The sequence below is a fragment of the Ictalurus punctatus genome, chromosome 22, assembly GCF_001660625.3.
Source record: "Ictalurus punctatus breed USDA103 chromosome 22, Coco_2.0, whole genome shotgun sequence".
In the NCBI taxonomy this organism is placed as follows: Eukaryota; Metazoa; Chordata; class Actinopteri; order Siluriformes; family Ictaluridae; genus Ictalurus; species Ictalurus punctatus.
In genome coordinates this window covers 12,478,987-12,493,596 of record NC_030437.2, presented here as the reverse complement: position 1 = coordinate 12,493,596, position 14,610 = coordinate 12,478,987, and the positions used below count along the sequence as shown (strand labels likewise).

The window sequence follows — 14,610 nt, the reverse complement described above, 5'->3', positions numbered from 1 at the left end:
TTTAACTGAGGATAATCAAGGGATGGTGTGTACTTGAGAAAGGGAAGTGATCATTGTGTTATTCTTACCATGAAAAGCTCAAATTCCTCCTCATTGCGGGCAATCATTTGATTTAGCGTTTCATCATCTGGAACTTCATCTTCTTCCTGATATTCCAATGAAATAAACATAAATAAATATATGAAATTATAAAGGCTCAAGTGAGGCAAATGTTTAAGTGAGAAAAACTCAGAAGACATTGTTCAGTTAATTTTGTTAACTGGTCAAACTTTTTAATGACTATAATGAGGCGTTAGAGCAAAATCACATGGTGGACACAAAAAAATATTTTAACCCCACTGAACTGCATGGTGGTGCAGAAGGAAGTGTCATAGCCTCTGGGTTTTTGGATTGATTGTGAGCTCAGTTTTTACATTTAGCTTGTGTCCACAGAGGGTTCCTCTGGGTTCTCTTGGTTCCTCTCACCTCACAAAAACCACCGGCAGTTAGACTAGTTTTTTTTTAAATTGTCTGTAAGTGTAAATGAATGTGATAGGTGTGTAATATATACGTGTGTATGGCAGATGTGAATGGTTGTATTCCCATTAGGGCTGTGCCATTTCGTATCGTCCATGATATACCGGTACAATTCCTCCACATGATAAGAATTTGTCATCTTGCAATATTGACGTTTACATGCTGCAAAGTGGGGATCTCGTATGTAAAACGAGAACAAGCATGGCAGATGGCGGCATTATAAACCTATTCTCCAAAAAAGGAGCTTACTCAGTAATATGGAAGTGGTTCAGATACAGAGGATCTGTGATTTGTACAGTAAAGTGTGTCAAAAACCCGTATCCAAAAAGGATGGAAACACATCAGATTTGTTCCACCACCTAAAGTAAAAACACTGACCACTGTATGCTAATGTGACTTGGCCAAAAAGATAGTGTTCAATGTTACTATATTCATATTGTCATTACCGCAAAAAATACAGTGAAATATCATGCTATAGTTTAAAGTCTATATCGCCCATCCATAATACCCATTTTGTGTCGAGTGTTTGATCCGGATCCATTACAGCCCTGTCCATGATAAAGCAAGTACTAAAGATGAAGGAGTGAGTGAAATTAACTGTCGTCACTAAATTCGTCTGAAACTGCAGGCCACTCGTCATCATATCTACTCAAGACCTCTTCCAGGAAATGGACAATGGATTCAAAAGAAAATTCTGCTCACCTATAGATGAATACTGACATGGACTGTAATTTTCTGGACAAAACTGCATACGTTTCACATCAGAGAATAATGATCATAACTAAATGTTCCAAAGAGTTCCAGGCCTCTTTGTCCTCAAATACCCTAAAACAATTCTCAAAGCTATACACATTTTGCAAATCTTCATACATTGTGAGAAAAGTAAAATGCTGCCCCTATAAACACTACCATCAAAATAAAAGATTCACATCAAAACAGTTTCTAATGGGGTCTGCTACCTACCGATGACAGCTCTCTCTCTCTCTCGCTCAGTCTTAGCACTTCCTAACACAAAAAGAGGACTCAAAATCATTGGCAAAAAGAAATTGATATTTATTTGAATTTTATTCACCAGTCCCAATCTGTTGCCTGAAAATGTGTTGCATAAACTTCGTAAAAGTGGTTTATTAAAAACTTTCTGAATGATGGAAAAGGTACACCATGTACTCATTAAACGCAAAATGGAGGTTATTCAGCAACTGTTTTGTTTATCATTAAGTCCATGACACTATATTATAAACAACATGACTGTATTATAATGGGTTGTCATTTTTGACACCAGGGTTGGCCGTTGTCATGTGCAGAGTTATATCCGAAAGGCATGCAGAAAATGTGAGCGCTTGAATATTATAAGCTCCTCTGAGAGACCATAGCTGTACTGTGAACTTGCACGATCTCACTACTAATGCCAGTTTTTTTTTTTCTTTACAACTAATAGTTACCATATAGCTATCAAACACACAGGGTAGAGTTTACACATTAATAGAAAAGGAGAATGTTTTACCAGGTCTGTCCAGCTTTTCCCACGCATTAGTTTATCTCTGCTAAATGCACAGCTAAATTGGAAACATTTTCTCGGAATAGAATAATAAATAGAATGTGATGTATTTTTTAATAGGATGAAATACACCTAAACACATACCTAGGTGTGAGAAACACTGACAGAGTGTATTCTGGTGTTAAATGGCACAGTTATGCAATGAAGCATTTACTGATGTATTTACTGTGTGGATAAAAGGGCAAAAAAATACTTAGTTGTAGTGTCAAAATATACGGTACAGTTTCACAAATGAATATGAATTACTTAATTTTTAATCTAAATTAATGACCAGAGAATCAGTGAATTAAGAAAATGTAACCGCTTTCAGCCTTCATACAGTGTAACGGTTGATGACATGGTCAAATAGTGAAGGCTTCATAAATTTCATACAGCTTTGTTGCTACTCTTCCTCAACCTCTGTCTCTAGGTTCATATGCTTCCCTTCTTCTTCACTATAGACAGTCATGTGAAAAAATAAGTACACCCCCAAAGAAATTGTTGTCTTTTTTAACATATTTGGACAAGCAAACATTTGATAATTTTTTTAAACAGTGCCTATTAATAAAATTGATAAAAAATTTTGCTTTTTTTTAGAAAGGAAAGGAAAATTAGCTTTTTCATTCATTTATTCAACAGAAATAGCCATATATGTGATATTCTTCTGTGGAAAAATTAAGTATACCCTTTTCCTCAGAAGGTAGTATTGCCTCCTAGCAGAAATAACTTCTTGTAGACATTTTGCATAACTGTCCACCAGGCTTCCTGGAATTTCTGACCACTCTTCCATGCAATGTTCTTTCAGTTGCTAGGTGTCTGAGGGTTTTCTTGCATGTATTGCCATTTCAAATCCTCCCACAACATTTCAATGGGATTTCAATAGGCCATTCCATATCCCTCCATTTAATCTTTTTGAGCCATTCCTTCGTGAATATGCTAGTGTGCTTAGGATCATTATCCTGTTAAATTTTGAGTCAACTTCAACTTTCAGACAGATGGATTCACATTATCTTCAAGCACTCTTTACTCTTTGATATAACGCAGCATTCATAGCTGAATCAATGAATGCAACTTGTCCAGTCCCTGAGGCACCAAAGCAACCCCAAACCATAACATTTCCACCACCGTGCTTCACAGTTGGAATGAGGTTCAAACATGTCTGCTGTTACTGTGGCCAAACAACTCTATCTTTGATTTGTCTGTCCAGAGCACATTATTCCAAAAGGTCTGGTGTTTGCCTATATGCTCATTGGCAAACTGTAGTCTTGCTTTAATGTTCTTTTTAGACAGCAAAGGCTTCTTCCTGGCACGCCGCCCATGCAGGTCAAATTTGTGTAATCTCTTTCTGATTACAGAAGCATGCACTTTGACACCAACAGTTGCAAGACTTACTAACAGATCCTGTGATAAAATTTTGGGGTTCTTGGAGACTTCTTTTTGCATCAGACGGTCTAGATGATTTTCCTTACAGTGGAATGTTGTTTCTCAAATAATTTTGAAATTATTTGGAGCTCTTTTTAAATCCCTTGCCAGACTCATAAGCATTCACAACATTTTTCTGAAAGCCTTACAGAACTCTTTAGATCTTGGCATGATGACACCACACTGCAATAACGAAGGGAAAACCAGAAACTAGATATGAGAGGGGTTTAATTAAGACCGGTTCCACCTGCACTCCCTAAGCACTTTCTAATCACAGGCACCCAATCTTCAACGCCTGATTCTATGTCTATCCTTTCTAATTTTATGGATTTGAAAGTGTGATAAATATAGGGGTGTACTTACTTTTTCCATGTGAATTAGATGTTAAATTTAGAAAATTACTACAAAATGTCAATTTTATTTTCATTTGATAGAGTATATCACCTTTATTATTAGGCACTGTTTCAAAGAGGATCAAATGTTTGCTTGTCCAAATATGTCAAAAAAAAAAACACAACAATTTCCATGGGGTGTAGTTTTTTCACATGACTGTAGCTGTAGGACTGTAGAAATCCTATTTGTTTTACAGTACATGCACCACAGGATGACATGCATATTAATTAAAAAAAAATGTCAAGCTATGATGACATATCACTCATAGGCTTGAGACTCTGTAGAGGGAATGTGAAGCTCTGTACATGGTACAGAGCTATATATATTGCTATAGGGCTTTGGAATCAACATCATGTTGTGTTGCATTGTTTATATTACCTGGTCCTTATAAACAGGAGACATAAATCTCATATTTTGGTTTGGATATGACATACACACTACATGACATACTTACATGCATAAAGAACACAAGGATATTCGTATAAACCCTTTAAGAAAGCAAAAATGCTTTTTTTGAGAAAATAATTCTAATTACATAGCCCTAAACCTTCAAACACTGAGTGAATAATCATACAGACGCAGTACCTCCTCTTACATTTTCCCCTCATTTTAGACGTTTTGTGTTGTGAGTGCTTATTTGATCATTTATACATTCAAACGCTTATAGAATTTAAACGTTACATAGGTTACAAATGTAACATACAGTACAAGACAGGCAGTCAGGTACAGAGGGAGAGAGGGAAGAAAAAATGCAAAGTCCTACTTGCTCATTAACATACTCTGATACAATGGACGATTGTTTATTTGGTGTACCAGTTATCACCTCTCCTAATATAATATAAAATAATACTAACATAATTTAAAACATTTAGGGCCTACTAATATGGTCTGAGAGAATGCTACAACACGCTAGAAAAAGTAGTCTACGTGCAAATTGTTAGGCAGAAATTGTTTTGTTTGTTTGTTTGTTTTTCTTTGGTAATACTGTTATAAACAAATTACTATCTAAAGCCAAACTGTCCAGGTAGGCAACAAGTATTATATTTGAACACTGATTTGTTATATTTAACCCATTTAAGACCTATATTGTTGCTCATCTTAAGTCATATTGTTCAGTAACTACTAGTTAGTAACTATTCAGTAATTACTACTACTCATTGCTACTCAATTACTACTGTGAATTACTGGGAGTTTAAGAGGTTAACAAGTTATTTGCACTCCTTTAAATAGCAACTATCAAGTCTAAATCGGGACCAATGTTGCAGCCACGGATGTTAGTTAAACTTTTTTTCACACTGCATGTCAGCTTGGAGACAAGCAACTGTCATTTTTTTTCTTCTTCTTTTTTTTCTATTATAGGAGTAGTATTTGATTTTCAACAACATTTTAGAGGAAAGACAGCATTGCTGTCCTTAATAGAATTGCCTGACCTCAATCGAAGTCAACCAACCTGAACCTGATCGAGATGCTCTGGGAGGATTTATATATTGAAAGGTTGGACAGAGAGAGGGAGCTCTTGCAAAAGCCATTGCAGAGCATATGAGGATCAGAACGCCTGGAAAAACTGACTGTTTGTTTTTTAGCTGTCACAGATAAGTACATTATCTTATAGTACATATATAGTTCATTATCATAAGTACATTGCAAAGTTATTGCAAACTAGCAAATAAAGAGCCCATTTATTAACAATTGTTTCATTAAAAAAAGAAATTGTGTCTTGTTGAGAGTCAGTGTATATAAACAGCACCACTTGGGGTTTTGTTCACATATGAAATGATTAAAATCTATGCTCACTCAATCTTAACATTAATCCAGTTTTTAGAAACATAACACAATCTAAACACAGACGTAATTTTTTTCTTAGTTGAATAAATAAGACAGGACCAAAAAAATGTGGTGGTTAAGGTAGGCCACAGTCTAGTGATGAAAGGAAGTGTTTACTACATTCAAAATTACCGTGATCTTGTCTGTATAGTTTAAGACCAAGTCTCAAATCAAGAGCATCTTTATGTCATCTCATGACAAGGTCACTATACCAAATATGATACGGGCCCTGCATTTCAAAATGCAAGTTATCAGGCTGATTTCCTGCTAATAAACAAAATCCTCGAGCCACATATCCTCAGTTTAGCAACACCAGTGCACGCTGTGTGCTCAGGGAAAGCCTTCTGAATAACTTGAGCACCACCGAGTAGAGATGTGACCTGTATCCCTGGCGGCATATCAAAATGTTTTTGGGTGTCATATCTATGTATGGAAGAAGCTTCTTAAAGCACTTAAAACAGGTTTCACTGCATTTGAATTTTGATGGACTGTACACTATTACACACTGCAATGAAATATCCCAAGGTTGTTTCATTGCTGGTGTCCTGTTGGCTTACCTCGTTCTGCTCCTCGTGTTCCAGGATGGCCTGTAGAAAAGCCCTGCGCTCGTGACTAGAGGATTTCTGGTCGAACATACCAGCCTGGATGACCTTCTGATCAACGTTAAGTTTATATTTGGCAGCAGCGAGGATCTTCTCTTCTACGCTGTTGACGGTGCAGAGACGCAACACACGCACCTCATTCTGCTGTCCGATTCGGTGAGCGCGGTCCTGAGCCTGCAAATCCTAAAGATGGAAAAATCGTTCCAGAGAGTGAGTACAACTATAAGACTTTATTTTCAGCCAGTGTCATAAAATGTAACCCTGATGTTCGATTTGTTTCGAAATGACTCATCTTGAAATTTTAAATGAATGAACTATTTTAACATTCATAGTTATGTCAATGGGATTCTGTTCAGCTCATTTTGACATGAGGGTGGTCTTTGAAAATATGCAATAAATAGGTGTCATTAGCTCCTGTTATATTATCTTCATATTTTCCTTATACACACCTTCCCATCAGAAGGATCCCAAAGCATGTGAAGGGGAAAATAATTCATATACTTTAAGTATTCAAAACAAACTATTATATTGAGATCCAGCTCCACACTCCAGTCAGACCTGGTGGGGGTTCCAGTCACTGTCGAAGATGACAACAGTGTCAGCAGCCTGCAGGTTGAGGCCCAGACCCCCTGCTCTTGTGCTCAGCAGAAAGACAAAATACTGTGAGCCCTCATCATTAAACTTTTTCAGCAGTGCAGCACGGTCTTCAGCTTTGGTTGTTCCTGCAAAACAAGGCAAAAACAATGTTTCCTGGCTTGAAACGGCTCGGTTTTTATATATGATGACTAACACTTTCCTCATTATAATGGGTAAACTCAAGTACCTATTGATGAATTACAGTGGAAACAAGTCTCTAAAGAACGTCGTAATGATCATCAACAGTTTTTCATTGCAAATGTTATTTGACAACTTCCAACCTGCTTATTTTGTAAAAAACCAAATAATGTCTTGATCACCATCTAGACGTAGGTAGAGGAAGTTGCGGTAGGCGAAGTAATCCTCCATGATGGTCATTAGGGAAGTCATCTGACAGAAGAGCAACACTCTGTGATTGGTGGACTGCAGCTTAGGCAGAATGCGGTCCAGTAGCTCAAATTTTCCAGAAGCACGGTACAGATCAGGACTGTCAGACAAAAAGAGAACATCTCATAAATCTTTACCCATGGCACAACACTTGAAGATTGGCAGAGAGGAAGGCTGTGACAGTTTTTTGTAACCCACATATGAATCAGGTTATAACTAATCCCTTTGGCTTGTTATCAAGGTTACGGAAGACTTAGTTTAATTTAAAAACTGCTCACCCATTGATGATGCCATTTGGGTAGCCTAAGTGCTCAGCAAAAGACTCCTGAAATGAGAGATAGAAAATGGAGTGCCTACAGTCAATGAGGCACACCAAGAGCGAGACATTTGGATGCACTTTACATTCCAGCAGTAGATTAAAGCAGCTTCTCTACTGTTTGTCAGCTGGCACTTACCTCAATGTGCTGGAACATATAAGGGTGGTTGCAGATCTTCTTCAGCTGCATGATGGTGTTCATCAGAGTCTTTGCCCCTCCTTTACCCTGTGGAGGATGAATGTCAAATAAGGATCCCAACTCAAAATAGAGAACGGGAAAACTCTTCTGCTCTTTCTTTCACTTACCTTCTTGTCTTTTTCTGAGCCATCTGTGAGCAAGATGCCTTTGCCTTGCATGTGCCTATAGAGAACTTTCTGAATAGCTGACATGTCACATTTGATCACATACTCCACCTGCAAAGTTTTGATAAAATATACTGAAAAATTAAGATGAAATCCTAGTATGAAAACATAGAATCCAATGAACCTAGTGACTATCTAGTTATCCATCACCTTTTCAGGCAGCTGAGACTCCACTTCCTTCTTTAGTCTACGAAGCAAGAAAGGGCGCAGTACTTTGTGAAGACGGCGGATGATCAGGATAGTCTCCTCTTCGTTCAGATCAACCTGCAAAAAAAAACAAGCAAATTCATCACTGATCTCAATTTTAGACCAGAATTAGCTCTGGTGGATATATGTTTTCGTTTTCATCTAGCTAACCCATTAATGCATTAATCACACAATTGTGTGCTACCATTATTTATTTAAAAGTTTGTCTGGGTTATCATGTGCACCCCCAGGATAAAGCAACAAAGGAATTATTAGTGGAAATGCAGACAGAGTAGGGAACAAAGAATAGGATCCCTGAGCAGGCAGAAGATTATCTCACCCTTTCCCCGGTCATGGCAAATGGAGCATTGAACCACTGCTCAAAAGTGCTGCAACTTTTAAAGATTGTGGGCAGGAGAAAGTTGAGCAGAGCCCAAAGTTCAGGAAGTTTGTTCTGCAGAGGGGTTCCTGTCAGCAAAAGCCTGCGTGGGGCGACGTAATGCGTGTTCAGCACTTGTGTAAGCTTGCAGTGGTGGTTCTTCATTCGATGGCCTTCATCTACAATCATGTACTTCCAGCGGATCTTAGCAATAAAAGAAAAATACACAAAGAAATAGAGAAATACGCTATTTCTTCTAATTGTTTTTATCTGTTTGTGTGTTTAACTGTGTTTGCATGCCCTTACCTTAGCAAGAATGTGTTTGTCTTTGATGATGTACTCATAGGTGGTTATGAGGACATTGAACTTCCCGCTACGAAGCTGAGGCAACAGTGACCGCCGCATGGATGGCATGCCCTTTCACAAAAATAAATGAATAAATAGATAGATAGATAGATAGATAGATAGATAGAAAGATAAACAAAATAGTTATGTTTCTTGCATAACCCCAGTTCTCTGGTAACATGCTAGCATTCTGAAGATAACAGTTGGGATCTAGATCTAGATGTCTATTGAATTTAATAATTCAGCTTGACAGGCAGTCAGGAGAGAGGTGGTATTAAGCATTCTAACTGCAGGGCCTGAAGACTTGTATATCTTCTGTTACATGTGTGGAAAAATCATTCAAGTAGGTGCTCTGGGGAACCCAAGCTTCTCCTGGATTAAACCCTTCACACATTTTGAAAAAAAAAACAAAACAACGGGTAATGCAGGCAGCATTTCCTTTGATAGAGAAAGGAGGCTCCCCACTCTCTCAGTCTGCAATATTGGAGCAGTAATAAAAATGGCATCTTTCCAAGGCATCTTTCCTTTAAAGCACCTCTTCATCCTCCTCTCTGCTTCTCTACTGTCAGGGGATACTTGCTGATCAAACAATGCAGGTAAATCAGCAGATTTCACCCCCATTAACTGTGAAGCCTGTGATTGAGATGGCTTCACTACTATCTTGGCTGCGCGCTTTTCAATGGTATGGGGATCCTTGCCTGAGATCATAAATCCACAGGCAGTTAGACAAAAACAAGCTTCAATCAAATTCCTTTTTGGGAAAAAGAGGCCATCCTCAGCACACCAATGACTAAAGTCTTTTCCACAGTGACATACTGAACAAACATTTGAAAGAGAACCAGTTTTTTGTTAAGCCCTGACTGTTAGCTTATATTTACAGCAAAATCAAACCTTGTAAGCAATTTTCACAATGGATGGTGCCCACTTGTCAAGTTCATAAACCCAGTTGGACAAAGTCCTATAAAAAAACGAGAGAAAAATAATCAATTAATGCATTTGAAAATTATCTGGATAGACTTAAATTATTAAATTATTATGACGTTAGATGTAAACATAAATTAAATTTACACAATTTTCCACTCATACCAAAGATAAACCAACACATGTTTGGTGTCTGGAGTTTACTTATTTTGCTAGTATTTGACGCTTGGTTTTATGAGGCTAATGTAGCTAACAAGTGAGAGATGTAATTGCAAACCATCATGTTTTTAATTTTCCAGACACAGACTGGTGCACTGCTATCTATAAACATGAACAAATGCACACTGCATAGCTTACAAAAAGTGTGGTAGCATCCATCTCAAAGCGGAACCGGTTTCATTCTTAGCAAAACGTTTTCGGATAATAATGATTCAGACTTGTTCTGCTCGTTTATAAAACTGTTCAGATACAAAGGATAAGGCCAGCATGTGATAATTAAGGGGTGGGATTTTCTGCATGTAGATTTAGTCACGCAGAAAATCTCATGCTGTGAACATCTCTGTTTCTCTGAGTTTATACAGCTGAACATAACAGCTGGAATCTCTGTCTAATGTCATCCGTTATACACAGTTTATTTTTGAGTTTCTGCTCACAGCTTGCGCACCTCATAGTTTATGCTGTACAGCAAGTCTCCAGTACTATAATAGACTGGAAATGATCCATAAAAAACACTGACTAAAGTCATTTTATTACAAAAGTATCTTTTTGGGAGTACGAAAGCTGTTCTCACAATAGGAGTGAGTTTAAGTTTTGATACATCCTTATAAATTGGCAACTCGGCATATATGAAAAACCATTACATGGGTTGGTGTACCTAACAAACTGACAGCTCAGTGTGCAGCTTTACAGCTTCAACTCTCTATAACAATAAGGCTTCAGATGCCAGGGCTTTAAGGGGTAAGTATATATGCTTATTCCTGTAATATATTCATTAGAATGTAATTTGGCAAGGTATACAGTACTCCACAGCAAAGTAATTTATGCCACACGTACATATGCAGAAACGGCACATGTACTGCTTTGAGATTACAGTGGGCTTTCATGTCCTCGTGCTTAACTTCTTCAAACAGCACCATTGCAGTGCTGAATATTGCAGTATAATTAATTAACCAGTGGTGTACCAATTACAGTCCTAGCTGTACAATGCTGAATATTGCAGTCCAGCCAGTGACTATTGTCCATTTCCTGGCTTTTAAAAACATGTGGTACAACTAATCGCCCTAACCATATGTACTGCTGCACCAAACATTGTGTAACGTAGAGCAAGTAAAGCTTTTTTGTTATGCCCCTAACTCTGCTTAATGGTACTATGTAAGAAATACCATTGAATGAAATAGCTAAACAACCATCTGTTTCTTTTGTGTTGAAGGTTTTATACACACACACACACAATTTTGATTCTGTACACCACCACAATGGATCTGAAATGACACAGCTGAAGTATAGACTTTCATATGGGGTTAGAATTGTTTCATAATTTCAATTTTTGAAACAGTGGATTACGATCCACAAATTATCACGATTTCCCCTTGCACTAAGTGCTGGAGCACACGGCGCACTCCGAAACCCAAGCACGTGCTTCCGGGTTTCAGTGACACTGACTTTGTTTACTTCTAACTTGTGTTTTGTTGTGATTTCTGCCCTGTCTCCGCCCCTGTATCGTCATTGGTTGTTTCCCGTATGTGTCATTAGTCTCAGCTGTTTGGTGTTTCACCCCTGATTACATTTAGCATTTAAATCCCTCATGTCTCTTTGTTTGTTGCAAAGTATTATGTGAGGTTTCCCAAATACCAAGCCTTTGTTCCTTGTTTCATGTGTCATAGCCTTGATCTTGTTCTCACCCTCGTTCTTCGATTGTGTTTTGCCTCGTTTATGCCCATTTGCCAATCGCCTGACCTTTGCCTGTTTTTGACCATGCTATTGTCTCACGTATTGGATTTGTCTGCCTGTCTCTACTCTAATAAAGCTCTTGTCTGTATTTGCATTCATCCTAGCCTCCATTACATGACATTTGAATTATGTGACACAAATAAATGTAGTGATATTTACAAAAATGTAACAAATTCACAAATGCATTGAATGAGGTCCACAAATATATGTCAGTAGTTTCACAAAAATAAATTAAGTGAGATTTGCAAAAAAAAAAATATTTTTTTTTACTCTTGCACTGTTATATCTCTTTAAAGCTGTAATAACTGCATTTGCTTCCATGTGAACCTCCATTACATGACAGAGGGACTATGTAAAAAATGGCTGTAATTCCTAATCGGTTAAAGCATCACTTTTTTAAGCAAACTCACGACCGAACAAGCAGAGAATACAATTAAGCACTTCTCCATTCACATGGGTGGCTTACTGCAAGTGTCAGGACTAGATTAAAATCATGGAGAAAAGTGATTTTGCCCTCAAAAAACTGGTTGTGTTGAGTATAAATGTTGGCTGCTGTTTATATTTTCCGTTGGTACCTTACATTAGAACTTAAACTTATATTACTTTGATTAAAATGATGGGAAATGTCAGCTAACTAGCAAACGATAGCTCAGTCAGTTGTAACTCAATGCTCTAAAAAGTTTACTGACAACAGTATAATCAATATAGCTACAATAATTATATAACAACAATTTAGCATTTTATATATTAATGAACAATACTGTACATGCCACTTTGAGTGGGCGGCCCCGACTTTGAAAACCACTGCTCTAGACAATTGTGTGCTTCCAATGCAGCAACAATTTGTGGAGAGCTCACATATGGATGTGATTGTTAGGTGTCCACATATTTTTGGCTAGATACTTCTTTTATACAGGCATTCTCAGTTGACATCAGTGCCAGACCTCAGAAAAGCTCTTGTGGCTGAATGAGCACAAATCCCCAAAAACCTCATTCCAAAATCTAGTAAAAAGCCTTCCCGGAACAGTGGAGTCTGTTATAACAACAAAAGGGGACCGACTCTGTATTAATGCACATGGTTTTGAAATGTGGACCTTTGGATGTGATAGTCAGGTGCCCACATACTTTTGGCCATATAGTGTATAAACTCATTGTTATGAATGGTGCCAATATCCCTGAAAAGCCGTGTCTATAAAGATGCTAGTAATTCTATCTAGACACAGTTTCAATGAAAAGGCTACACAAACTGGAAAACAGTCATCTGCTCTCAATAAAATCCCACCCAATTCAAACCGGCCAGAGGAAATAGTGGAAAGTGAGAACTCTCTCCAGAAATCTGGACAAGCCAGCATCATTCTTTTATTTACACTTCACTGAAGATGACTGAAGAGGGGTCTTCATCTTATCCACAAAAGGCTGGTGTGGCTGCAGGCTTTCATTCCAACTAGGCAGAAGTCACACCTGATTCCACTTGTTTAATCAGTTCATCCTGGTCTCCAATCCACTATAAATTGTGCCTCCTATTTGGCTGGTATGAATGCCTGCAGCAACACTGGCCCTTTGCGGATAAGATTAAAGACCTCTGCTATAGATTTCAGTGGATATAAAACGCCTACAGACCCCTGTTAAAATGGCAGGGTTTGTGAAGTAAAAGAATAATAAAATAATAAGAAAAATCATGTGAGATCTTTTCCCACCTTTAATGTAAAATTCACAAAATATATAAATAAAGTGAAAAACTTTTTAGGGCAAAAAGGAAAAATAAAAAAGTTACGATAACCTAGTTGCATACGTGTGCACACCCTTAAACTAATACTTTGTTGAAGCACCTGATTTTATTTCATTCTTCACAGTCTTTTAAGGTAAGAGTCTATCATCATGGCACATCTTGAAGCAATAATTGCCCACTCTTTCTTGCAAAAACATTCTAGATTCGTCAAATTGTGAGGGCACAGCCCTTTCCTGTGTACAGCCCACTTCAGACTAGCTGACACCTGAATGTTTTGCACTAAAATTGACTGGTATTTGTAGCTATACATGATTCCCCCCACCTGAAAAAAAACACCAGTTCTAGCTGAAGAAAAGCAGTCCTAAAGCATGATGCTGCCACCACCTTGCTTCACCATGGGTAAAGTGTTCTTTTAGTGATGTGCTTTTTTGGGGCTTGGATGTGCAGCTCCTTCAGTGTTGCTAAACGTCTCTTGGCAGCCTCCCTGGTACAACATCCTGTTCTTGCTAATGTAACTATAGCGCTCCATTATATCTACTTGCTGATGATGGCCTTCGCGATGTACCATGGTACATCTAATGTTTTGTAAATTCTTTTAGACCCCTTTCCTGATACTGATATTTTTTGACGAGCAATACCATACATGCTTTGAAGCTCCTTGCGGATCATGGCTTCAGCAGTCAGATGAAACCAAGATGTCAAGAAAATCCTACAGAAACAACTAATCTTTATTTAGGGTTAATCAGCATAATTTCATTGATGACAGGTGTATGATAATAACTTTTGATCATGAGATTGAATGTGATTGGTTCATTCTGAACACAGCCACATCCCTAGTTATTAAAGAGTGTGCACTTTAATAACTTAGGTTATTGTATTTTTTCCCCCCTATTTGTCCTTAAAATGTTTGTACTAAGTGTTTTTCACTTAATTTTCATATGCTGTAATTTCACATTGAGGGTGGGAAACGTTCTGACATGATTTATCTTGGTTTCATTTTTTTACATCACAAAAACTGACATTTTAACAGGGGTGTGTAGACTTTTTATATTCATTGTAAAAGAAGCTGACTGAAAAATCTTTAAATGTATTTACTTATAAAGC

The 14,610-nt window shown here is 37.6% G+C and overlaps 1 protein-coding gene across 9 annotated transcripts in view; it reads right to left on the bottom strand.

The window, feature by feature from the left end:
• The window catches only part of smarca2 (SWI/SNF related, matrix associated, actin dependent regulator of chromatin, subfamily a, member 2), a 56,047-nt gene that overhangs the window by 19,191 nt on the left and 22,246 nt on the right, over positions 1 to 14,610 (bottom strand). For 5 of the 9 annotated variants that reach the window (XM_053674306.1, XM_017452114.3, XM_053674307.1 and 2 more), the window contains exons 17-28: positions 9,798 to 9,864; positions 8,868 to 8,978; positions 8,523 to 8,765; positions 8,147 to 8,260; positions 7,940 to 8,047; positions 7,773 to 7,859; positions 7,596 to 7,642; positions 7,251 to 7,417; positions 6,853 to 7,016; positions 6,250 to 6,477; positions 1,480 to 1,521; positions 69 to 146 (exon numbers count right to left, since the gene is read on the bottom strand). In XM_053674306.1, the coding sequence (XP_053530281.1) occupies positions 69 to 146; positions 1,480 to 1,521; positions 6,250 to 6,477; positions 6,853 to 7,016; positions 7,251 to 7,417; positions 7,596 to 7,642; positions 7,773 to 7,859; positions 7,940 to 8,047; positions 8,147 to 8,260; positions 8,523 to 8,765; positions 8,868 to 8,978; positions 9,798 to 9,864 (1,456 nt within the window). The remainder of the gene's footprint in view (positions 1 to 68; positions 147 to 1,479; positions 1,522 to 6,249; positions 6,478 to 6,852; positions 7,017 to 7,250; positions 7,418 to 7,595; positions 7,643 to 7,772; positions 7,860 to 7,939; positions 8,048 to 8,146; positions 8,261 to 8,522; positions 8,766 to 8,867; positions 8,979 to 9,797; positions 9,865 to 14,610) is intronic. The other 4 variants (XM_053674309.1, XM_017452117.3, XM_053674310.1 and 1 more) reach the window with 1 other exon arrangement.